This window comes from Tachypleus tridentatus, chromosome 6 (genome assembly GCF_004210375.1).
Source record: "Tachypleus tridentatus isolate NWPU-2018 chromosome 6, ASM421037v1, whole genome shotgun sequence".
In the NCBI taxonomy this organism is placed as follows: domain Eukaryota; kingdom Metazoa; phylum Arthropoda; class Merostomata; order Xiphosura; family Limulidae; genus Tachypleus; species Tachypleus tridentatus.
This window is the reverse complement of record NC_134830.1, coordinates 136,202,006-136,229,940: the sequence shown is the minus strand read 5'-3', so window position 1 is coordinate 136,229,940 and position 27,935 is coordinate 136,202,006. Positions and strand designations below refer to the sequence as shown.

The following is a 27,935-nucleotide window of genomic DNA, read 5'->3' as shown; positions in this document are numbered from 1 at the left end:
CGTTAATTCTTAAAAGGGAAATACATTTAAAAGGGTCTAATTTGTAAATTAAAAACTTAAATAGCATTAAAAAGACTTGCAGCCTTTAAAAACTAAAAACATTTGTAAGGTGGACAGTGTCACCTCCGCCAATGACTCTGTCTAACGTTATGGATAAACCTACGGACAAACCCCGTTTAAAATGGTACCGTCGTTGAGAGTTGTAACGACAGCAAGACAGTAAAATGTGGTTTATTGTGACCTGAGTATCATGCAAACAACACATTGGTGCATCAGTCCCAGATAAAAGAAAATGATGAGTTAAAAACTGTGACAAATGCGTAGTCTAGTTAGGACAACTTCCTCCTTCCGATCCTTACGGAAGCAAAAAGGTCAAAGTCCAATAGAGGGTTTTATTTGGAAAAACACGTTTTCACGTTGTTCACTCCAAGTTGACTGCCAACTATTCTGGAGCCGAACCTTGAATATAGGACCATATCCCATGTATGGAACAGACACAGCAGTAATAGTGCCAGAGCAGACGGATTTAGCTGCGGTGTCGGCAAGCTCATTCCCGCGAATACCAACATGGCCTGGTATCCTGAAAAACTGGATAGAAGTGGATGTTAAAGAGAAATAGGCCAGTCTGTTTTGAATATTGGCGAGAACAGGGTGAGAACTAACATGAAGCCAGTAGAGAACTAAACGAGTCAGTATAAACAGTGCAATTTGAGTACTGCTGAGCTTCTATATGATCCAGGACATGAGAAATGACATACAGTTCAGCAGTGAACACAGAGACTGTAGAGGGAATTCTGTGTGCAACCACCAACCCACAACAAACCATGGCAGGGCCCACAGAGCCACCTGATTTTGAACCATTCACATAAATATAGGAATAGAAGGATGGTTCGAAAGATGTTCAGCAAAAAACAGACGATAATTCCAATCAGGAGTATCTGCTTTCCTCAGATGACTTAAAGAGAGATCACATTTGTGGATTGTAATAAGCCATGGTGGGATGGGCTGACCAGTAGATATAGCAATGTTATCTAAGGACAGCCCCAATTCACCCAATTGTGCCTAGATACTAAGGGCAAAAGAAACAACAGTGGACCATCTGTTCTGAAAAAGCATGGCCCACTAGGAAAGAAAACACAACCTCAGGTGGGTTGCTGTGGTAAGAATCGAAGTTTCGAAGCATACAGTAAAAACAGTAGTAAACGGCAGAGATGTAGAGAAGGTTCACGAAACTATGTGTATAAACTGGACTGGGGAAGTACAGAAAGCCCCAGTGCAGAGCCAAAGTCCCTGATGATGAATGGAGTCCAGCAACTTCGAGACCGGGGTCTTGGCAAAGCCATACACCAGTTACCCATAGCCTAGTTTTGGTCGAATCAGAACACGATATATATCTTTAGCATAGAACATCGATCTGCTCCCCAAGTGGTGGAAGAGAGGACACAGAGGATGTTCAACGCTCTTGTACATTTGACTTGTAGCTGCTTGATGTGTAGTATAAAGGTCAGGTTATGGTCAAAGATAAGCCCCAATGATTTTATCTCAGGGACCACAGATAACACAACCTCAGCAATACGAAGTTCAGGATCAGGGTGAGTACCCCATTGGCAGTAAAAGTGCATGCAAACGGTGTTAGAGAGAGAGAGAAAAGTTAAAACCGTTCGCTGTGGTTCACTTCAGTAAACGATTGAGGGCAGTCTGTAGCTGCTGTTCAATATACCTCATGTTCGACAACTGACATGAGATGTGAAAGTTGTCGACATAGAGCATGTTTGCAACAGTAAGAGGGAGTTGTTCAGTGATATCATTAATATTCATACTGAAAAGTGTAACACTTAAAACATAGCCCTGAGGGACTTCAAAAGTTCCTGTAGAAAAGAACGGGAAAGTGTCGAACTCACATGAACTTGGAATTGCCTGTCTATTAAAATGTTTTAATAAAAATGAGTAAATGACCACGTAACCCATATAAATAGAGGTCTCGCAAAATGCCATACCTCCATGTTGTTTCATAAGCCTTCTCAATGTCAAAGAATATTGATACAAGATGTTGACATTTGAGAAAGTCTTATCTGATTGATGTTTCAAGTCGAATCAGGTGATCCATAGTGGAGCCCTGTCATCGGAACCCACACTGGATGGTCGAGAGGAGGTTCTTTGATTCGAGGAACCAAACAAAATAAGCATAAAGGTCTTACAGAGACAGTTCGTTAAAACAACTGGACAGTAGTTTGAAGATATCTTGGGATCCTACCTAGGCTTAGAGAAAGTTAGGACAATAGCCTGGCACCAGGCATCAGGAAAAACATTCTCCTGCCAGAGTTGATTAAAACAATCAGAATAGCAAGAGAAGCAGGAGATAGATGGTGCAGCATCTCGTAGTGTACATCATCAGTTAAGACCGATGAAGGGCCAATTTAAGTTCAACCAGTGTAAAGGGGCAATTATAGTCATGGAGACAATCAGCTTTAAAGGAAAGAGGTGATTGCTCTGCCCGAGTCTTGATGGCTAAGAAGATGGAGGATGAAGCTGAAATGCTAGATACCCAGCAAAAGCTTTCGCCTGGAGTATCAGCTACTTCCTGATCATCAGAGAGCAAAATCGAGAGGGAGACAGAATAATATTGCCTGCTGATCTTTCAAATTTTGTTCCATATGACTTTGGGACTGGTGATAGAAGATATGCTGGTTGTGAACTTAATCCAAGATTCCTTCTGGCTTTGACGTCTCACCTTCTGAGCATGTGCATGGGTCTACTGGAAAGCGATGCAGTTCAAGAGTGTGGGGTACCTACGAAAGTATCCCAGGCCCGTTTTTGAGCCTTTCATGTCATGTGGCAGGCAGGATTCCACCACAGACGAGGATATCGTAGAAAACGTGTCAATGTTTTAGGAATACATTGAGCAGCTTCCTGTATAATACAGTCAGTCAATGCTGTCACGCAGTTGTCTATTGATGACCTACAGACAATGGCAGGATCAAGTTCTGTGAGAGCAGTGAAAGAGAGACAGTTGGCTTGATCCACCTTTCACTGGGGCACGCGGGTCAGGTGGCATCAACCATGGTCAGTCTCTCTCAAAATTAAAGGGAAATGATTAATTGCCTCGTAGGTTATTGTCAACCCTCCATGAAAAGTGGGAGAATAGTGAAGGGGAGCAAATTGAGGGATCAATAGCAGTAAAGGACTGACTAGATGCATGAAAATAAGTATACAAAGCAGTATTTAAAAGAAAGAACTTGTGATCTGAGAGCATACACTCTACAGAGCGACCCCTCCCATCAATATCAGTATCTTCCCAGAGGGAATTATGTCCATTAAAGTCTGCCAGGATTAAAAAGGGAGATGGCAACTGTTCAACGAGAGCATCAAGGTCTGATTGATCATAGATCTCTTCAGGAGACAAGTAGAGAGAACAAACAGTGATGGTGCAACCAAAAGAAACACGGATGGCTACGGCCTCCAAGAGTGTGTCAAGTGGCAAAGACAGGGTACTTGTCCATCACACAACCTGTCATTTCTGTACAAATAAAATTGTCAAAAGGTGACTGTATAAGCAGGCTTCAGAAATGTTTCCTGGAAGGAAAGACATGGAGGATAGTAGGAAGTAATCAGTGATATGATGCCATCCAGATTAAAATGTAAACCTCGACAGTTCCATTGGATTAAGGTAAATATTTTTATTTATGTGTAGGCGAATTGGGTGGATAGCCCTTCTGTTTTCGACCACGTCTTTTTTATTTATTTTATTTATTTAAGGAAGATCTATCGACCTCCATGGATCCTGCCTTGGGTCAAGTGGGCAGGTCTTTATCATTGGAAAAGGATTCCAGTAACTAGAGACGTGAACGAATGATCTTTTTGCATCTTGGGACAGGAGAAGAAGATGTACTCGAGGAAATACCCCTACCAGGAACCAAAGGAAGTGGATCTTGCAGTTTGCTGGAATGAATGTTAGGGACAAAGATTGGTTTTGACTTTTTTAATCATGGAGGTCAAAAGACTTTTCATATGGTTTCAGAACGATTCTTGTGGAGGCACAAAGATCCGTCTGCACTTCCACTGTAGTAGTGGAATGAAGTGCAACAGCATACGTCCGAGATGAAGTGGTGGACAGCAACTTTCGAGTCTCAGGGTAAGTTATGCTTTGAATCGTCTTCAAATGCTGCACCTCTTTTCCTTCCAACCACTAAGGGCAAGAACAAAAGTAGGACAGGCGAGAGCCATTGCAATTGATGCAATGAGGGTCCATTTCACACTCGTACGCATCATAGTCCTTGCCACTGCAACGAGCACATGTCAAGGAACCACGACATGATGTCTTCGAGTGACCAAACCACTGACACTGGAAACATCTGAGAAGGTTTGGAATGTATGGCGTACCTTGCAAGTAAGATAACCTGCCTTGATGGTGGAAGTTGGATGCAGTGATATAAATGTTAAAATGAGGACATTGGTCAACATTATAATTCTATCTTTGCGAGTGGAGATATGCGTCACTGCTGAAACTCTTTGGGTGGAGAAACCAGCGAGAATCTCCAACTCAATAATGTTCTTCAAACCCCTATCAACAATATATACTCGTGACGTATTTACAGTAGCATGCAGCGTAACCTCAATGGGGATATCAATGTCTTTGAATGTAAGAGGAGTTCACTGTGTTTATATGTGGATGTATCCACCAATATGTCACCAGAGTAAAGCTCAGTGACTGACTTTGGAAAGTCAGCAAGTTCCTCTAGTCCCTTTTGAATAAGAAAGGGAGACATTTGCCCTAAAGGTTTGTTTGAAAGATAATGTAGTATAAGAAAATGAGATACAGGTGTTACAAATGTTGAAGACTGCTACTCAGAATCTTCAAGGCATGATTGTTTACCTATAGACTGTTATTCACTATTTTATTTAAGTTTTTATTTGGAGGATCTATAATAAGAAAAAGAATGTTTGGCACCCACTGACCCCACCCCATGGAGCCGTAAGAAAGGACGCACTGCAATGCCAAACAAGAGCACTGCAGTAACACCAGGGTTTTGTGAGTGATCACTACTCAAATACCAGCATCAGGTACAATGTCCATAACACCTGTTGAGAACATCCAACATTGGTACTTGGTTGACCCTAGCCCAAGTGGACCATCCAGTTGATCCTAGGGGGCTACTTCAAAGACGTCCATCTACAGGAATTCAAGGCCAAAGTAGTATATTATGTTTGGACCCCTCAACCACCAGAATCCTCTCCTCCCATTCACGGATCACTATGCACGCCAAACACATGGGTAGATGTTTAGACCCCAGAGGAGGCAAACTAAAAAAAACAGAACTTTCCATGGGAGGTCCCCTCACCACGTACAGGAAACCATTCGTCAGACCATAAGTCTCCTGGAACCTAGCTATTTAACAATTTCCCTAATGAAAGAAGCTGTCCAACTCAAGGAGAACCATGTATCCACCAAAGAAATAAACTTCCAAGTTAAAACTACGTAAACCCATGAAAAAGACGAGAAATATTTTCTCCTACAGTGTGAAAGAAAATTCAGTGAAAACTGGATCACGCTCTAGACAAATAATTGTTTAGAACGAACATATTTGGAGACAGACAATGCTACGTCTAATGCCAAGTTCAAAAGAGCCACGGTGAATAAACTGGAGCAACATCATAGATGAACTTATCGGATGACGTGTCAATGCTGACCTCCCAATCATTTGGTTTAAATAACAAGTTAGTTAATTAAGATGGTAATTTGGTAATGCAACCAATAACCAACAATTGGTTAGTGATTCTCACTTTCCGAGTCCCTGGATGGTGATATGAGACACCATGTGTGTGCTCTAATACAAATTAAGACAGCTAAATCAGGTAGAAATATTCACTACTGTTTTAAATTTAAGAGTTCAAAAGTTCAGTTGATATGGTGCTACTCTCAAATGGTACCTCACAGTATGGTGTATGCTTTGCATTGATTGATAACCTATTAGTTAGAACAGTAGTTTGATTTCACCACCAATAACTGAAACGATCTAGCAACCCATGCTTTCTGTGTCCCCAGGTGGCAGTGTGTACTGCATCATCTTGCAGTTCATGCTAGAATAGTCGAAAAGACAAAAGATTACACTATGTAACAAAATGTTTTCTTTTTCTTGTTCTTGGGTAGAAAGTGTTATTTCCCAATTGCTTATGCCTAGAGTAAATGGAAAAGACCTATTTTTCTCTTCAAACTGTGCTTTTGTGACCTGGGTAATGAAATTTTCAAATTTACCCATTTTTCAGAACATTCCAGGTAAATTGAGTGCTGAGAAGTTGATAGAGAATTATCTCGAACTAAAAAGAATTTTTAAGAGCTTTCTAGAATGTTGTAGAACTTACGAGAATTTTCAAGAACTTTTCATAGTAATATATATATACAGGGGCTCACCACTCACCACTTCAGTTTAGCTCTAGCTGCCAAAGTTGCTTGAATAGTAAGATTTTATATCATACAAATTTTAGACCTTTTAAAATTTAAATGTCAAGTGGACCTCCAGAAGATGTTGTTCCCACTATTGCACATAAAATTGGGTCTTATGAAACAATTTGTCACAGCTCTTAATAAGGAGTCTGCAGCCTTCAAGTACCTTCGAGACTTCTTCCCTACGCTGTCTGAGGCAAAGATCAAAGCTGGCGTGTTCGTTGGACCACAACTAAATATTCTGGAGTGCACAGAATTCTCCAAGAAGCTCAGCAGGAAAGAAAAAGCTTGGAGCAGCTTTATTGTAGTGGTTTGGGGCTTCTTGGGCAATCACAAGGCCGGAAATTGTGGAACTGGTTGAGGCTCTGGTGAAGAACTACAGCAAAATGGGCTGCAAGATGTCCCTGAAAATCTATATCCTTGACGCTCATCTTGATAAATTCAAGGAGAACATGGGAACATACTCAGAGTAGCAAAGCGAGAGCTTCCACAAAGATATACTGGACTTTGAATGTCGCTACCAAGGAGCGTACAACAAGAACATGATGGGAGACTATATTTGGGAGCAGTAAAGTGATTTACATTACAGTCGCAAATCTCGTAAAACAACTCACTTCTGAACATTTTTGTATAACTTTAGTATAAATACATGTAAATCTTGATTGATATGCTGTTTTATTCAGATATTATGCACATGAAAATGTACAAATTTGCCCGTTTTTACATAGAAAATAGGCTAATTTCTAAATTTCATTATCCAGGTCACAAAAGCAAAGTTTGAAGGGAATAATGGCCATTTTCAGTAATTTCACACCATAAGCAATTAAGAAATAACATATACTATCCAGGAGCAAAATTTATATTACATAGTGTTATTGACTGAAAGGATGTGGTATTCCTTGCTTTCTAAACTATCAAGAGTAAAGTACAGTGTACACACTACATTGAATGATGACTGATTAATTGTACCGAGCTGAGACAGTTGCTGGTTGAAAAACCAATGACTGAAAGTGAGTTACAACCTATTACTGCCTTCTATGCATCCAGCTGAAAGGGCAAACATCTTCAGTGAAATGGGAATTTGATTGTTTGGTATTTTATGACGCAAAGCAACTAGGCTATCTGCACCAAACATCCGGTAAAAAGTTAAAGTTAAAATTATTAAAATTCATAAAAGGAAATTAAGGTCAAACAAAACAAAGTTAAATTTTTGAATTATAAACATAAATAGCATTAAATCCAATTTTTACATCTAGTCTACAGCGATAAGAGAAAAAACTACAGTTATACAAGTTGTAAAGGACTTTCTGTAGCATAATTGTAATTATCAAAACTTGCCAGGATGACTAACGGGTAAGTTCAAACACCAGCGTCAGACACTCGAAGTTGGCCTTTCTGGTCCTGGTTTCAAGTTATTTGACATTACAGCCATTATATAATTTCAAATCGAACTAGATAGACTGTAATTCTTGAAAGGGAATCGCATTAAAAAAATGGTCTAATGAATACATTTAAAAAAAAACTTTAACATTAAAAAGATTAATGGCCTTTAAAAAAAAAACTAAAAACATTTCTAAGGTAGACAGTGTCACCATCGCCAATAAGGCTGTCTAACATTACGGATAAATCTTAGGACAGAACATGTTTAAAATGGTGCCGTCATGAGGGAATTTTAACCCTAAACTCCTTAACTAAAAAACAACAACTGGTCTCTCAGATTTAGAACTCGTAGACAAACTTCATTCTTCTTTTGGTTTGATAGAATATCTTAATCCTTATCTCTTCACAAAACATACAGCTTGCCTCCTTTCAGAGTATTATTAGTATTTTTATCACATTGAACAGCATGCGTACAACTATGTATTTATACAACCAACCGATCTAATAATTTAAACATCGTATTTAGAAAAGCACAAATGCACACCACAACATAAAAAGGGGTGAATGCAATGAAAATAAAACAAGTTAAATCAGTTGCAATAAAATCTTTAGAAAAATCAGCATTTAGCCTGTTTTGTTTTTTCCTGTTACATGTGTCAACATTTAGTTGATTTAACCTGTTGCTGTAGAGCAAAATTCACACAATAATAACAAGTTAACATTCTGAAAACAACAACAACTGTATTTTATTATTAATTAACTTAGGCTACACTTTCTTTTGTTAAAAAGAAAAGTAACAGTAACTTTATGAACCAATTCAATCCAAAATGATATATTAATTTTGTGACAAAATTCACAGGAAAAGTCCCACAAATGAAGAATCTCAGGAACTTCTAACACAAACACAATCATGTCATTTATTCTTACAGTTTGCTCTTATTAAAATATATTTATTGACAGAAAAAAAAATTTAGTGAAGCAAAATTGAACATATTAAGTACTTGTTACAAAACAAGAAAGCATGAATAATTTTGTACAAAATTGAAACTGAACCAAACAATGGCTAATTATTATTTTTCTCCTACAATGATAGAGGTTTTTGAGAAAAAGTTTACAAGTTTCAAACGCAAATTTCAATTACCTTTGGCGCCTATAACATAAATTGAGGTCAACTACTTTCAAATTATATTTTTCAAGCAGGCATTTTGGCACAAACTCTAAATAATAATAAAACTACTGCTTCAACTTTTTTAAAAGCCAGACACTTTGTGTTTACTTAAACATTCTAAAGGAAAGTTTCATTCTTCTGCAGCTGATTAATTAAAAAAAAAGTTTTTCATAAATAAACCTGGAATGATTTGAGTGAACAATTAATTTAAATAATAAAATACTTTGCAAGCCAAAGTATCACATTAAAATATAAGGTTTTATCAACCCATAAAATATCCAACTCTTTAAAGACCTCTATTTCATCAGACTGAATTACAACTGATAAAACAGCCAAAAACTTTAAGGAATAGAAATAAGCTGTGTGAGAAAATATTATTTTTATTTTAAACTTCTTAATGATGTTGGTAAATAATAATGGTGTCAAGCTGTTAATTATATAACAACATTTAAAAACCCTAACAAAACTACTGACATTTCTGGTCATTAGCTATAACAAAAAATGAGGGTTAAGTTACTTTATAGAAAACAAATCTTATAAAGTTATATTTTCGGCTTACGTGAATTTGTTTCTATAAAGATCAAAATAATACGAAACATACTTATTTTGATAGTTGCTGCTATGGTTAATCAAAATTATTACTCGTAATACATTATTCTTTATTAATAAACATAAATAATTATATATACTTTTCAGTTCCTTCAGCAAGAAGAAAATATAATTTGTTATACAATACTTAAAAATTTGATATGATAGAGATGGTTATGGTCTGTATTAACAAAATAAGGATGACTCTTTTAAAGTTTTTCCTCCAGTTTTATGACTAAAAATTAGAGTATCCAGAAAATTGAAAGTTATATTTTTTCAATAATTACCATCAACCGTTTAAATGTACAACTTAATAACAAAACTTAAGTACTTACTGCAGGATGCAGGCAACCATTTCATCACATTATTATGTTTTCTTTTTTGTGTCAATAAGTTAATCAGAAATAATTTTTTAATTATTCCTATTCATAAGATAATATTTCCCTACTTTACATACAAAGGAAAGATTTTTACATGATTAAAGCCCAAATCCATTGAATTTCCCTCATTGTACTTACAAACATGGTCTGAAACAGGAAGTTAGAGTATAATTAAAGGTGTATCTTTCTGAAAGCAATCAGATTATTCAATCTTTTTTATTACAAATAACATTATAATTACATACATGTGAAAGTAATATCTAGAAAGTGCTTTTTTTGTTTGTTTGTTTGTTTGTTTTAAGTATTTTTATCAATTGTATATCTTCTTGAATAACAAACTGTACACTATCCCAGCAAAATGCTTCATCTGTAAATATTAAATGAAGTTTCAAGTTTACTTTCCATTTATTAATGGTAGAATAAATGTATCTAAATTTTCTAATTTACTTAATGCTGAACAGATCATAGTACATAAAATTACAAATACACAAAACACCCATGAACTACAAGTAGTTCTACTGTAAGATTCTCAGGAATTCATGATTATTTTATTAATTTATAACTAGAGCTGCATAAATAATTATGCAGTAGTGAAGTGCTAGAATTATGAATACATTTCTATACAATAACCTTCCCAACACTGAAATAATGAAAGCTAACTTCTGTTAACACACATAACACTTAAATACACGAGAATAAAACTATAATTTTATATTTTAAATGTGTATAAAGAGTAACAACATACTTTTAAAGCTAACACATGAAATTCAGCTAAAACAAAAGTTTCAAGTCTTTCCATCAGTTGTGTCCAATGTTATACCAAGTTTCATTTAGCTCAGTTTCACAAAGTAACACATACATACTCAAATTTCTAAAATCCATTTACATGACTTGATGTGTTTATTAACATATCAATATTGTTTAAAAACATCAATATAAATAATGTGGAACACAATCTATCCCTGACGTATTTAATAGTCACGTACGAGAGAAAGATTTTCAATTCTTGCAGAAAAGAAAAAGACGTATGAAGATTGAAGCAAATAAAATACGAAGGTGGACTCATTCTTCCAACCTTTCATTATTTTGCAAATAGTGGCATTATGCATTGGAATATGTACCATTCAACAACAACAGAGTAAGCCTTTCCATTAAGACATTCACGATGTCTGTCGAGTACTGTACATTCTTCTAAGGTGACCTGACTCTCTTCCATCTCTATTAGAAGGATGTTCATCTTCCTCTTCACTAGTCACTATGGTTGAGACTGTCGGTGCTTTGAAACCAGTAGCCTGACAAACTTCCTGATCGGTTGGGTTTTCTCGTAGCAGAAGGACACACACTTCTGTGTAAATCCTGGACTGGTCAAACGTAACCTGGAATTAAAGAGTATTTTTATATAAAACAGAAAGATTTCATTTATGTAAAAATAAAGAACAGATTATAAATAATAGAAACTGTTCATATCTGTACTGGGATATTGCAGTCTATCAATAACAATCACTGGCCATGTTTACACTGAAACAAAAAAGACGACAGATACTTATTTCACAGTTGTATTTTACACACATCAGTTATAGTCTTAAGTAAGCCAAAAATTGACCGAACTGTGTAGGAAACAGTATTGCCTGTCAGCAGGTGAAAGTTCATTGGACATAAAAACAAGTTAGTAACATATCTGCTAACTGATCATACCATAATTATTGACTTGCTTTATTTTAAGTACCAAACACCCATCTAAAAATTAATGCTACCACAAAAAGAAAATTTAATCATCCTCTACCAGTACTTCATCTCTTCAAAGAAGCAAGTTTTTAGAGTTTTTCTGTTATTTGTTTTGGTTTGTTTTGTTTTGAATTTTGTGCAAAGCCACTCAAGGGCTATCTACACTAGCCATCTCTAATTTAGCAGTATAAGACTAGAGGGAAGGCAGCTAGTCATCATCACCCACCAACAACTCTTGGGCTATTCTTTTACCAATGAATAGTGGGATTGACCATCACGTTATAACACCCCTATAGCTGAAAGGGCGAGCATGTTTGGTGTGACAGGGATTCGAACCTGCAGCCCTCAGATGACAAGTCAACTGCCTTAACCACCTGATTACTCCAAGTCTTTCTGTCATTTACCAGCTTAAAATGTTCTCTAAGATTTAAGTAACACTATTTATGCTTTAAAACTCAGATGAATAAACAAAAATTGAAAAGTGGTTTATAACCCTTCTCAAATGTCAAATGCTGTTTAATGTCTAAACAGTGTGCAAAAATGGATAAACCATTTAATTTCTAACCAGTGTGTATAAACAGGTAAACTGTTAATACCCATTTCATTGGTCATTAAGACACAAAACTTCTGCACAATCTATTTCAAATGATAACTTTCCTTGCTTTAACTTCTCTAATTATTACTACCAATATTTTATGGTCTACAAATATCAAAAGTTCCAAGATTCTTAACTTCATACACATTTATCTTAAGCAACAAGACACAAATGATCACGCGTTAGGTGTATCAGACATCTTACTAACATAAACAGATGTCTTACATGGCATTAGCCCTTATAGATGCATACTTTGTTAGTACTTCAAGTAAGACATCCAGCACCTTGACTCGTATTGTCCTTACAACAAATAAGTTTACAACATGAAAGTGGAATTTCTCTTTCACATATTCACTTATTCCACTCACATAACTGATTTAAATTTTACATCTGATGGCAAATGAAATATCACTGTTTTGTCTATGAATTTTAGAATCTTCCAACACATCTTAATGACTTGTGGTACATCCACGTTCGACCACAACAGACGATCTGTTATTGCACAATATTGTATTATTTTGACGTTCTTTGTTCCGACGCATTTCCTTGTTGGACTTTATCCCATTGAAACAAGTGCTGTATAAAGTATAGTGAATATATTTATAATTTCTGATCTCCCTTGATCTAAACAACCTACAATCTTGTCATGCAAGATGATAATGAAGTGTTAGGAGGCTATTTCTTATTAATTAAAGTGCACTGTTTATTTTACAAACAGTTTTGATGTTGTATCAGTAAATAGTTTCTTTGACAGCTGCTGAACTTGTGACCGAAATATTAAATTATATGTAAAAAAGATCTCAGTTTTATGTCTTAATAGACATATATTACTATGCTACGAGCCCACATCAACACTCAAATTTACATATGCCACAGCACTTGAGTGTAATAAGATAAATATGCAGTAAAGTGCTTTTCACCTTTCCCTCACCTGAGGATATAAGTTCGACCAAATGAATTATTTTTGGTGAGATCAGCAACAAATACATCAGAAATTTAGTGTAATTTTAATAAGCCAAAATAGGTCAAGGTACAAACTCTGCATAAATATATAATATCCATTACCAACTTGTATAATACTAACCCCTTAACTGGGGGAGATAAGTTAATTTGACTTCTGCATGTTGCGTTTCTCCTGGGGAAGACAAGTTAACTCGTACTGATGTTGTCTGATTATTTCTGAAATGGAGAGGCTGTTTTACCTAATCTGAACAATTATTTCTGTTTTTATAGCTATTCTGTTTTTTTTACCAGATGGTTACATGGCTGCATACTGATGGTGTAATTTACCAAGTTTTTTTACCATTGAAATTATACACCAAATGAACATTGTAAAGCACACCGCTGTGTCAATTTTGACTAAACCTTTCAATGTTATCATCAGATTCTGAGTCCGAGTTTTACATTGATAGTTTAGAAGGTAAAAATAGTCAAACTCAGACTCAGAATCAGTTTCAGAATCTAATAATGAATTTACACCAGCTAAAATTTTGTTAAAATTGACACAGTTGTGTGCTTATAATGTACATTTGATGCCATTATTTCAGTGGTAAAAAAAACCTGCTAAATTACACAACCAGTGCACAGCCATATAACCATCTGATAAAAACACAGAATAGTAATAAAAGAAGAAACAGTTGTTCAGACGAGATAAAATGGCCTCCCCATTTCAGAAACAGTCAAACAACATCAAGATGAATTAACTTGTCTTTCCCAGGAGGAACACAAAATGCAGAAGCTGATTAACTATACTAAATTTGATAGTATTTGGTTAAAATAATTCCCCATTGAGTGAGAATTTAACCACTGGGTATATCCCCAGTCAAGGGGTTAATATACCCATTAACTGTATCTTACATCTTTGAGGTATTTTTCACTGCTAAACTACATTTGTAAGTCTTAGTTCAACCATATTGGTTAATAATATCATGTGCACATTGTTCAGCTAATCACTCACCTTTGTGTGCTTCTTCCCATTAGCATACACTACTGATGTACAACACAACTGACCAGCTATTTTGCCACCGTGCTCATAGAATGACCACTGACAGATTTCACCACTTCCTAACACATCTTTAACAAAGAGTGCCCACTTGCTAAATTTCAGTGAGAGTTCATCAAAAAACTCCAGATTCTTGAGAAGGTTACCATCTGACATACTTAAAAATAAGAAATATGAGTGAACTCTCATGCTCATCAAATATGAATTAAGAATCTCTCTTCTTTGAATAAAACAATTTACACTAGAAAAAAGAAGAACTTCTGGTATCTTATTTTTGTAACTATCATTTATTTGCATTTCTTAAAAAACTAAAAATAAGTTTATGTTCATAAAAATTCCATTTATTCTCACTGAAGGTGTTCCATTCCGATATCTGGCATTAACTTTTTTCTTTAATGGTAAAATTAAAAAAAAAGAAGATATTTTGGAAATTCTATAACAGCTACTGGCAAAAATTTAATAAAATATTAAATGCAAATTTTGAGAAATCTGAGAAAAACTATTTGATCTATATCATATACTAGGATTTTTCACTATGCTTTAATTTTTACTTATTACAAGTTTTCAGCCCTTATTCCAGAACCTTCAGCACACCACTACACAGTAAAGTAAACCTGTCAAAGATTCTGATTTAGTAACCCAAAGACTGTGCTGCACAAATTTTAACAGTGTTAAGTCATAACATAATTCAAATATTAATAAAACCAGTTCACAAATTTTATGCATCAACAAAACATACTTAATACAAACCAGTCTTAATCCAATGCTGAATATATTTACATACTATTTACAAACAGGCTTCACATTTTACAGGTGATAAAGTATAATACAGGGTGGCCCATGAGTCCCTACCCATCCATATTTTATGTTATATTCAATTATGTATGTATTATAAATTTGTTTCTTCTTTTTTAAAGAAATATGGCCGATGTAAGCCCATTTACAATTAAAGAGCATATTGTGACAAGTACATGGGTACAAGAATACTGGTGACACCTCACAGATACACTGGATACATAAGATATATGGATGGGTAGGGACTTACGGGCCACCCTGTATATAAAATTAGGGTTAATTCAGTATCACCAAATTTAGGTTAGTCCTCAAACTTTTATGGAAACAAAAGTAATAAATAAAATGTCCTTGCTTTAGTTTCATTTGAGTAAACATTTTCATTAAATATTTGTAACTTTGGGAAAATACAATAAAGAACTGTAAGATCATTTAATATGAAAGGTTTTGAGTTATCATACTACAATGGGTGATCCAACTACAGACACTGTACTGATTTTTTATGAACATAATATAATATGCTAATTACACAAATAAACATTTTTGAAATAGAACAATGCCTTATAACAATGTTAGTTAAAAGGCCTGGCTTTTACAAAATATCAGTTTTATACTTCTGTATGTCTGTCTGCAAATTCATTGCACTTCTTAACTCTGGTAAATGTTTCAGGATGCCCCCACTTCAAGATCTCTGGAGTTATCTGCCTGCAATAATGAATAATTTTGTCTGTGAGGTTATTGATTGTTCAGGTTTTCAGGCATACACTCTGTCCTTAATAAAACAAGTCAGTGGGATTAAGTCTGGTGAATGAGAAAGACACTTCATTGGGTCATTTCTGCCTATCTAGCATAAAAACATGTTTGTTAACCACTCACCTAACACCCTTGACTACTGTGGAGTTGCTTCATCCTGCTGGAAATGAACCTCATGAATAGGTATCCCAAGTTGAGATAGAATTAGAATAAAAATTGTGTTTTTCTTATAGCAAAGCCACACTGGGCTGTCTGCTGGGTCCATTGAGTGGAATCAAACCCCTGATTTTAGCATTGTTAATCCATAGATTTACCACTGTACCAGCATGGAACTGGAATAAAGAACTGCTGTAAAAGTGTCAGATAATCCTCACTACTGACTGAATTATCTGAGAAAAAGAATGTCCCCCTAACTATTCAGCAGACAGTGAACACCACTTCAATTCTGAGAAAGTCCCATACATGCTTGCACTCATGTATTTTTTACGGAGTTCCCATACCACAAAGTTATATCTGTTGGCACAACAATACTTGTAATTGAAATGTTGACTCAACTGAAAAGAAAAGCAGTGACCTTACCTCTTCAAATCATTATATGGCAATAACCTTTTGTGATGTTTGCAATCATTTTAAAAAAAATCTGTTCTTCAGTTAATGCAGAACCTGAATATTGTGAGCTCTCACTTTCAAATCATAAGGAAAAGTTCAGGGCTAAATTACATAGGAAAAATTCAATCCCAGACTTGCACTTATCCACTTGAATTTCTGGTGGATGTTCAGCAAGATATCCTGCACTCGCAGGACATTTTCATCAGAGCAAGCAGGATGTTGGACCTTCCTAGATGCTGTTCAGACAGACCTGGCATTGAACTTTATGTAATTTGTAAACAATTTCACACTGAAGGGAAAAATGTCCATATGACTCTTGAAATACACAGTGCACGTATGCAACTGAACCATAAACTTCTATCCATGACACCACTTCCTTCCTTTCCTTCAGCATTAGATAGGAAGTCAATCCCACAAATATCTCATCTAAAAACAAAATACTTTAACATATTATATTCTTCTCATAATAAATCAGTGAGGCATCTCTCATTGAGTCACACTGTATATGCTACTTCCTTTATGAAGTTGTTAGCATATGGATAATACCAGACACTCTAGTATTTCCAAGCTGTCCTAGCAAACCCACTCCCAAAACGTAAATATTAAACATCTTTTGTTTGTGAGAAACTAATTAATTTTCCTTCTTAAACTCTTTCAAGGTGTAAGCCTCCATTACTGCCTTCATCTTCATGTTTGTTTGTTAGATATTTCTATATTAGACATGGAAAAAAATACTATTAAAAATAGAGATAGTTACTACTACTTTCTTACATATCACTGTATTAGATTTGAATAAAATACTATTAAAAATAGAGTTACTACTTCTTCATTAGATATCTCTATAATAGAGTTAGAAAAAATACTTAAAAATAAGGATAGCTACTACTTGTTAGAAAAACTAATATATTTTCAAAAAGTCTCAGTTTTGTTACATGCTGTGCTCAACTTTTAAGGAAACTTGAATTGAAAAGTACACTGTGCATATTTAGAAATACATATTCTAATGTTTGTTTACATACTAATTACATTATACTATTTCTTATGGTAATAATGTACATGGTCAGTTTGGAACATGTACAATTGAACTCTTCTTTTTTTCTAACTTTTATTTACTAGCCTTACCTTGTATAAGAATATTTGTTGTTATGTCTGTTGATGAGTAACTTAATGACAGGCTGGAAAAAACAACAACAATCTTTACCAGATATTACATTTTAAGATTTAAGTTCACTAAGAAAGTCATAAAGATCAAAGTTTTGAGCTGCTATTCAAATAAGACCTGATAAACCTCTATTGCATAAAAGTGTTATACTGTTTATGACTATTGCAACAATAAACAAGGAAAATTATTTAGTTTTTAACTTGCACATAAAACTCAACATACGGAATATTTTCACAGAAAATAAGTACAAATAACCATTTCTAAAACAGATACTTGACCACAACTTTCTAAATACATGCAAACACATTTGAAGTCATATATTCAAAATGTAGATCTACCCTTACATATGCTAACTTGATCATCAGGCTCAAGGCTTTTTTTTGTACAAAAAATTTATTACCAATATTCAATTTTAACTTTACCTATTTGAATCATGTACACTTGGAGTTTAAATATTCCTTACTCTATGATACTTTTATCTTTTACAGACATGCACTATTAAATAATCAGTTTCCTATCAAATATAGATCACACCTTTCTTCAGAACCATGTTATATTCAAACCTTGCTCTTAAGCCTACTTAATTTACTGTTTCTTCTATTATGATCAGGCTGGAGTTATCCAAAGCCTTTTCATCTTGCTGGACAAAAATAAATCTAATAAGTCTCCTAAACTGGAAAGTATTAATTGTACCCCTGCACTTAAATTATATCTAGGCTTGACAAGATTAGGGGAAGGGGTTATAGTCCCAAGGTCCAGGGAAAATGTGGGATAAAGAATAATGTATTCTTATTTTCATAATATACTTATGGAAAAATCACAGTACTGCAGGAAATTGCTTTTCCTCAAAAAATTTAAATTCTTTACACATTTGACTTCTGCCCACCAGAAAAATTCTTCATACACCCATGAATATACCATGAATTTATGAAGACTTCAAAAAGGAGCCCTGGAACATAATTGTCCTCTTGATGCCCCTGATTATATTTAACATCACAGAAACTTAAATATAAAAAAGAAAGTTAGAGTTTAGTTGAAGTCATTATAGCTTCTGATATAAGCATCTGAAGTGACTCAACAAGAAAGTTTCTCACCTCCCAAACACTGACACTTAATGTTTATTCCTGTTGCAGTGAGTGAAAATGCATGAAACTACAGAAAGTAGTAGGTGTTTTACATATGAATCAGTAATGAATTTTAAATTTCCACAGCTGGATACCTTTGTGGATTGAGTAACAAGCTGTTGCTCTTCTCTGGTGGACGTTATCAGGGGAATCCTACAGATAGGTTCTTCAACCAGTGCTTGCCTCTGCAGTGCTAGCTCACACTGTTCGACCAGTCCCGGAAGGTGGTAATACCTGGCTTCAGCCAACAGCTCCGACACTTCCTGAAGACTTTTGTCCAGTAAAGAAACACACCCATCTTGCAAGAATGCTAACACTGTTCCAAAATGTTTGCCACACCTGTCAATCATCACCCATCCTGAAGTAAAAGGTACAAAGTGAGCAAGTTATTCAATGAAAAAAAAAACACCTCTATGCAGAAGAGTATGATACACTAAAAACTATTCCACACTCACCTTGAGGATCAGTGAAAACATTCCCTTCCTCACTGAACATGTCACGTAACAAACACGCATGTTTGGTGAGTGTACTCATTGTTGTGTAGAAGGGAGATCCTCCAACATTGAGTTTCACATATTTAACTGGACTGTCTTTACTATTTTTGGAAACTTTCTGGTCTTCTGTCATTGCTCCATTCAGGTGATATAAAATTCATAAATAAAAGAACTTCTGAAAACAAAAATGATTGTTATTTTATTAAATTTCAAAATATAGCATAAGTAATAAAATGTTTCTTTCATATATGATTCACTGAGTTTTGACAATATCATCATACAGAAACTTATCTGTGGAATATGTTTTCCAATACATGGATAAAAACTATTGCTATGATGTGATCAGAATTTTTACCAACACTGATACGTACTTATTAATGTTTTTAACTGTTCATCAAGTCAGTAGTTTACATATAACTCTAATCTGTAGACTGTGATTCTCTTGGGTTTTAGTTACAAAGTCTATAGGGACTGTATGCAACTCTTATTCTATTGTTTCATTCTCGCTTGGTGGTACATTAATACTGTTTCATACTGAATTAATCAGAACACTGAAACAAAGATGGAGCATCTTATGCTCAAAATCAGTTAAGACAAAGTGAATTTTGTTAATAAAGTATCAGTTGCTGTACAATAGATCAAGCAAACATAGTGTATGTTTCAACTAGAGCATTATATTAAGTGCATTATTGTCCCATAGTGCTTACAAGTCACATACTTCCAAATGCTGTGTAGGGAAAATTGATCATGTATTTGCTAAAGTTTATATGTGATTTTATTGAAAAGATTTAACTCACAGGAACCACAGAAAACTTCCATTCTTTAAGTATTATTAAACTGTATTTTAAACACACAGTTTTTAATGCTTTAGATGATTTTTATTATGTTTTATCAAAGTAGTTCATGGGTTAAATCTACGTTCAAGTTTTTTTGTGTGTTAATAACTCTGTGGAAGTGTACAAAGAAAGCATGCAATTGCCCTAAGTTATTTTCATTTCCATAAAGTCATATAATTACATAATTTGAAAACTAAACTTAATACTGTTTAACCCTCTTCCCACAAGTATTCTTCACTGCATGACACAAGGTTTTAGCATCTTACATTCAAAATTCTATTAAACATAAAATATTAGCTAGTAATCTATATTTTAATAGCATATAAGTTTTAATTTCTTAATTTAACATAGCAGTATTGTTAAAAAATCCTGAGTTTCCCTTGGTGCAACTCACATGACACATTTTCTCCATGTACCTTGTCATATTTCTCTCTCCCTCCTCCAAGAAACTAAGAAATTCAATGTAAATTACTCACTATAAAATTGTCATTGCTCAGACATACTAAAATTTTTACAGCTTTCAACTTTCTTCGGTTATAGAGCCATCAGATTTAAAATTAAACCCCTTCTGACCTACCCATCTGTCATATCCTCTCTTTTTAGGACTCGCTAATAATTCTCTCTTATGTTTAATTACATATTACCTGTAATCAATAGAATGTCAAAGTTTTTCTCTATAAAATGACATATCATATTACATTGTGTACTGAATAGACAAGCATCAATTTCACTTATAACACAACTTTGATTCCTACACAAATAACAATCTATAATTCTTTGTTAGATTGTTTAGGCAGACCTGAAGATGAAAGGCAAGAGACTTTCAAATCATTGTCCTCTACACTTGTGTCTCCACAACAGGCAGCTGCCATCCATTCCACAAAGTTTCAACAATCTATAACTTGGATGAATTTGTAATGGATCTTGTTGCATGGTTATAAAACTACAAAATTGTGATTCTTAGAGAAAATTGTCTGCTTTTTACATTAGCCTATGTTCTTTTGTGCATTATCTAACTAAATAAAAATTATTTAATGCTCTACTACCATAAGTATATAAATAAAAAAATGTTGGGTTAAGTGTTCAAGACAAACAACAGCATGAAAAAAACTTGTGTACATTTTTTTATTTCTTGTTTTTCATGTTTATTCTTTATTTATTATTACAAAGGTAACTAAAATATAAAAATAGAGATCTCTTTAGGTTAGTTATAATTATATTAGGTAAAATACACAAAAATAATAATATAACAAAAATATTTCAAGAGGTCACACACAAGTAGCCTGAAGTAACTTGTGGGTAATGTAATGATTTACAATTTATTATGGTATGAATAGTTGTTAGACATGGTTCAAAGGGCAAGTAAAAGAGCAATAAAACAGTAAACTTTAATTATAAATAGGCATATATTGTTACAAGCTTAAAACTACTTAGGACAACTAAATATAGTTTCACATTATGTTTGAAGTTATTCTAGAAAGAAAAGAAAAATAATTTAGATTTATTTCAATTTTTTATTGATGGTTACAAGGTCAATCAAATTGAACAATCTTGTTTAGGATTAGGGTAGAGAAAATAACAGATGAAATATAAAGTTTTACTGAAAACAAACATTTGCAATGTATTTAGGAGATTTTAGAGATAACACAAGTGAAACTTGGGATTTTTGAGATGAAGTATTTTTAATCTTAACATGAAAACAGGTAAATACCTATCCAAAATACATTTTCAGAATAGAAAAATTATAATTTCCAATACGGTCAGTACTTACTTCCTCTCAGAAGATTAGCTAAAATCCCACATAAAAAAAAAAAGAGGACCAGCAGGAGGGAATAACAGAAACACCCCCAAAAACATCCAGAGGAGATCAGAGGAGGGGGATTGCATTACTTCTGACCAAAGTATGCTCTTTGGCAATGTATATACTTCATAAAAGACATCAGACCACACTTAGCAAGTCAACTACAACCAAAACCTGTTTTATAGGGGTACTAACATCCATGCGAGGGTAGGATAAGGATCATTCTACCTGTGTCTCTAATCCAGTAATGAGGGATTAAGATCTGATCTGATCACTGGGTACTACACAAAGATCAACACCCTACAAGAAACAAGAACTGGCTACCCAGCATCAAAAGGATGGATTAAACTTGTTTGAGGGCTGATATTGATTGGTTCACTCAAATTCACCATCTTAATACTAGGAACTGACATCTACTTGAAGGGATAATGAGGGCTCCCAATAAAAAGTGTAAACTGCATTTGCAATGGATCAACTACAGATGGTATGGAATGTGTAACAGGAGGCCATGTTGGTCAGTTCAGTAACAGATCAACTCCATGGTACTGCAGATTAATAACTGGAAGCCACATCAGACAGTTCAGTGATGGATCAACTCCTGTGACTATGTAAACAGCTTCAGGAGGCCATATCCGACAGCAAGTGGATGGATCAACACCTGTGACAGCCATATCAAACCTACACCAGAAAAACACCACTGTCCTACTTTCAACTGAATAATTTTTTGTGGAACACATTCAAGAGGGCTCCTCTACAGTCAATCACCCTAGCAGCTTAGAACTGAAAAGTGGTAAGGACTCCCATACTCCACGTGAAGGAGGAGGGTGAGAATGAGGTGGAGAGTCAGGAGGAATATCATCACCAGAAACAGTACAATGGATGATCACAAAACCATATTTTGAAATGCAGACCATACTAAGTTATTCACTGGAGGCATGGCAAGAGATGGACAACTATCCCCTTCTGCTTTAGTCATGCAATACGTGGGTGAGACAATCCAGAATGGACATGTTTATGAAGCAATTACTGCTAGGTAGGTAATCTTCCAACGATCTTCTGTATCAAAAGTTAACAGTATCAAATTTACGAAGATTATATTGATCAAGCCTACATGGAGAGAGTTAATAGCTCAGAAAAAACTATGGACAGAGAAAACTCTTCTGAAGCATACAGAGATAGTGATTAGCAAAGGCTTGAAGACAATTTGGTGTTCATTAACTCATTCACAAACCAATACACACTCAGCAGCTGATGCAAAGATTACCAAGATTAGAATACTGACAATGCAAAGTGTGTCAATTGGTCAAAATCAACCTATATATGATGGGAAACTTTGATAATAATCCCTCAAGACTTCAAAACCCTTGTGTGTTTTTTTTTCACTGTAACAGCTTCTGCAGGTCAAGTTGTGATGTGAGGTGCATTTTTATAACACAAACCAGGTTTCCTAGTCTTTATGAATGTTCAAATAATGTCCTGTGTATACCCAAGTAACTTCAAAGATCAAATGCCCCTTCTTGTGCTTTAATTTCGTCCTGAATGTGACAGAATATTGAACATCAAAACACTACTTTTCACCAGGCTGTTATTGTTCATAATTGATTTGAACCTAATGGAGAATCTGTGGAAAATATTGGAGCATGCTTTTAGGACATTTTCTCCTTTATCTACAATTCTAAAGGATTTGGAGACCATATTGTCTGAGGAACATGTGAAAAACAAATATAATAATATTTGTAATGGAGGTAATGTTTTGACCTTTGAAGTTTAAACTCATGATTAAATAAAGATGAACCTACTAATCTGCATAATTTACTGAGGAAGTAATCATAGCTACTAGTTTATATGTGACTAAAATCCTTTTATTTTATACAAAATGCACATTAAAAAAAACATTCATGTAGTTTGAAAATATCTTATTCAGAATAATAATTATGTTTTTATACTCAAAATAGAAAAATGCCTATTTTGATTAACACATTGCAAAATCATCCTATTGTAGCCAGCTAGAAGAAAATGCAGCTGACTTAGGCAAAACAAATCTTAATTAAATTCTATCATTTCTATGGACGTTAAGAGTCAGTCTTTGTAACATGGAAATGGTAACTAATTACACATATCAAATAAACACAATAATAAATAAACAGCAATACAAGAGAAAATAGCATTGAAAAATTGATTACAAAACAAGTACAAACCTTCAACTACAGCAAACAGTCTTAAAACAAGTGTTACTGTTATTATGTCATTTTTTTTTTCCCTTACAACATTGATCATTAATTGAACAAAGATCTTGTGGACAGAATGAGAGTGGTTGGGGGGAAACAGGCAGAGTTACACCATCATTATTACATGACAGCTGATATTTTATGTAATACTTATTCTATAACAACACTTGTATTTTGTACATTATGATACGAGCACCTTTTATGGGATACAGACAATGTCTAGCCCATACATTTATTATATAGCCTACATTTTTATGCATTTTTATTACTTTTTTAAGACATCTTAAAATTTTATTTGCAATATAAGATTTGTTTGTTTCAAAGTAAGAACTTAATTATGTCAGGAAAATTACTTCAAAAAAGTGTTTGTTTCCACATGAGAATCCAATTAAGAAGGTAATTTGGTAATTATAGCTTGCATTTTTCAAGATGAGAAATTACACATTTTTGCAAAACATTTGACACTTTTTTGCATAAAATTGGTGTCTCATTAGAAAGAAATGGTTCTCCTTCAATAAAACAACTGTCAAACATTTTCCACACAAATGCAAGAGACAAAATTTTCAAAAAATGATTCGAAAATACAAAAGTCATTTATATGAAAAAACAGTTTTGTCTGAACACAAAACAAAAATATGATGATTCATGTAAAGAAAAACTTAAAGCAATTGCCCACAAATGAAACATCATTCAAAAAAACTTTTTGAATATTTATAAAAATTACAGAACTTTTGGTGGTCAACTTCATTTGATTACCACATTCAAATTTTATTGTTATAATTTTTTTACATAGTATGCATCTAATGCTTTAACAAAGTAACACCAGAATTTTACAATAAAATACCTGTTGTAATGCATCAAATATCTCCTTAACACCCTCTGGCTCTATGAAATGTTCACGCAGTCACACTGGCTGGGGAAGACTGCACAAACAACCAATGCAAAGCTTGGACTAATGGTTTCAGAGCATTGACTAGCTACAAGCATCCATCATTTTAGAAGGCTGTAGAGAGTTTAAGAAAGGATGAGACAGTAGCATTAAACCTAATTGTGAAGAAGAGTCATGGTCAACCCCCAAGGAAACATCTAATGTAATTCTGTAATTTTTTGCTCTAATGAGACATTATCCTGGATCAACATTTTATGGAAAGAATACAGCTGCTAAGTTCCTCTTCTAGTACTCCAAGGCATGGAAGGAGCTACTACTACATATAATATCTTGGGTGTGTGAATTTACTTTAGTACAAAACTTTTGTTTAAGTAACAAGCATGTTAGCATGTGTGGTGATTCTGCATTACACAAGACAAAAAACTGAATTTTCCACCTGCATGATGCTTAATGTGTGATTACTATTTCATTGTTAAACACCTTTTGTTAACAAGGGATAAAAAAAAATGTCTAACACTGCTTGAATCCCACTTTTGACCCTTTGATCACAGCCTTAAACTGTATGCTCTCCACAAATTAGAAGTCTACATCATGAGGTATTCAAGCTGTGATTAATGCATAATGTATTCCAACATGCAAATATAACATATATCTATCTAATCCTTGTAAAGTTCAATTATTAACCACTTGTCACAAGTCTTATATAGCACAAAACACACACCTATTGTCCTATGTATTTATATATACATTAATCTTCTACACCAGAAGTGTCACTAGGCACTAGCATACTGGACCCAGGTCCCAATTCTATTTGACAGTACCACAAGTCTTCAGATGGGAATAAATTCAGTACATATCAATAAAGCCACATCCTCAGTATCAATAATTAAGCAATTACCAATATTTTATGTTTCTGCAATCACTTTTTTTATGTTTAGCTTTAAACTCAGGTACAAATGATTTCACCTGCAATTTCCTAGGAAAGGTTGAAGCATTAAGATAGTCAGCAGTAGGATGAGCATACAGAAACATTTTGAAAGCAGCTACAGGCATAATATTGTACTTCGCTTGCTGCACGATATCTACCAAGGTGTGGTGGTTCTAAATGGTTTCAGAATACCACTGTATCATTTGGAGACTTCATGCTTCTTGTGTTTGGCTGTTAAGCTTGTGACGGATTTCAGTTACCTTACTACTTTAAATCACTTTTCACAGTTGCAGCATTAAAAATAGCTCAGGGCATGCCTTCTTTTTTGCCAATAAAATCTAAAAAAAGTTTCAGTTCAAATTAAGAAAAACCAGTTTTGTTTTTGAACAAAAATGTTCCCCACTTGCTCATGAAGGACCTCTTAAAAAGGTTTCTTTTACAATACACTTGATAATGGGTATTAGAACATTAGCTACTGTTAGGCTACAATAAAGATACCCAATGGGAAGCAATGTGCAGAGTGAGACTTTGAACTGTGTTATATAAGACATTTTAGCTATAAGTAAGGCAAGTTTGTGTTTTGCTTATTCCTAATAGAATGATCAGTTATTGCACAAGCTGCCATCAGTAGTGGTGCAGACCAGCACCTTCACTTATAAGGTGTATATGGCTATACCCTCTACTTTGTTGGAATTTACTATATTGATTTAAAAAGCCATTAACATACATAGCCATCCAAAAATTTATAATCCATGTTCATATTTCTGACTTATTTTTATGTCAAATAACACTTTCTTATACATGTCGTTACCAATTTTTACTATGTTGTAACACTTAAAACCTACAAATACGTACTCAACTGCTTAACTTTATATTTTGATATAAATCATTCCTGCCTATCACGAATGCTGTAAGTGTAAGAATTTGATATTACGCCACTTCCACTTTCTCGACTTATATTATTAATTAATATAATGATTTTAGTTTTTGATCTCTACGTAGCGTTGTATTAATTTATTATACTTGTCCTATTTTTCTACACTATTATATTTACTGTTAATTCCCATCTTGTTACTATGAAATATTAGAAAACTGTATGTGAAATTTTAGCGCTTTTAATACATATACTTTGTCAATATGGTCATTATACTTACAAATATGAAATAACAGTTTTACTTACTTCACAAATTTCAAATTAAAACAAAACGTTTGTCACACCCCTACACCATGAAAACAATATGCTACCCCACATCTGTATGAATACTTTGCCATCTAGCAGTGATAAAATAATAATATATTATTATAATGGTAAAAATTGAAACGGGTATTTTTGTTTCAAACAGATATATGTATCATAAGAGAAAAAAGCAACGTAGTTATCTGGCGTAATTCCTGTCAGCAAAGTTTAACAGTTTCCAATGGACTCAGATATTTCTTTTGTTGTTTCTTTAGTTTGATCATTGTCCATGCATATAAATACTCATTTTGAAAAAAAAAAAAGTAGCGTTCTGATGGGTCGCGGGTTCGCGCCCGCGTCGCGCTAAACATGCTCGCCCTCCCAGCCGTGGGGGTGTATAATGTGACGGTCAATCCCACTATTCGTTGGTAAAAGAGTAGCCCAAGAGTTGGCGGTGGGTGGTGATGACTAGCTGCCTTCCCTCTAGTCTTACACTGCTAAATTAGGGACGGCTAGCACAGATAGCCCTCGAGTAGCTTTGTGCGAAATTTCCAAACAAACAAACAAACAAACTGATAATCACGTAAATATATATAACATATATATATATATATATATAAATTAGGCTAAGATAATCTTTTCTGGGCAAAATAGATTATTCATTGTATAATTTTGATGCTTGTTTTTCTTAAAACTCCGTGTTAACTAAAGAATGTAATTCAAAAGTTCTCCGAATACATATAAATCAGTTTCAGATCATTTCTTTTTCAAACTTAAAAAATATATGCATATCTATTTAATTTAATTTTTAAAACCATTTTTCATGGTAACAACAATATTACAAAGCAAACAATAGTATTTG

The 27,935-nt window shown here is 34.2% G+C and overlaps 1 protein-coding gene across 2 annotated transcripts; it reads right to left on the bottom strand.

The window, feature by feature from the left end:
• Nucleotides 1-8,543: 8,543 nt before the first annotated feature.
• Nucleotides 8,544-27,204, bottom strand: LOC143253763 (BTB/POZ domain-containing adapter for CUL3-mediated RhoA degradation protein 3-like). 2 transcript variants are annotated; one of them, XM_076508102.1, is made up of 7 exons: nt 27,077-27,204; nt 24,924-25,082; nt 19,176-19,389; nt 18,816-19,078; nt 17,557-17,609; nt 14,236-14,437; nt 8,544-11,334 (listed from the first exon to the last, which is right to left on the bottom strand). In XM_076508102.1, the coding sequence occupies exons 3-7, from the start codon at nt 19,345-19,347 to the stop codon at nt 11,119-11,121; spliced, it is 906 nt and encodes a 301-aa protein (XP_076364217.1). In that variant the 5' UTR covers nt 19,348-19,389; nt 24,924-25,082; nt 27,077-27,204; the 3' UTR covers nt 8,544-11,118. The 2 variants fall into 2 exon arrangements, with proteins under 2 accessions (XP_076364217.1, XP_076364216.1); XM_076508101.1 differs by lacking the exon at nt 24,924-25,082 and having other exon boundaries at nt 27,077-27,185.
• Nucleotides 27,205-27,935: the final 731 nt, after the last annotated feature.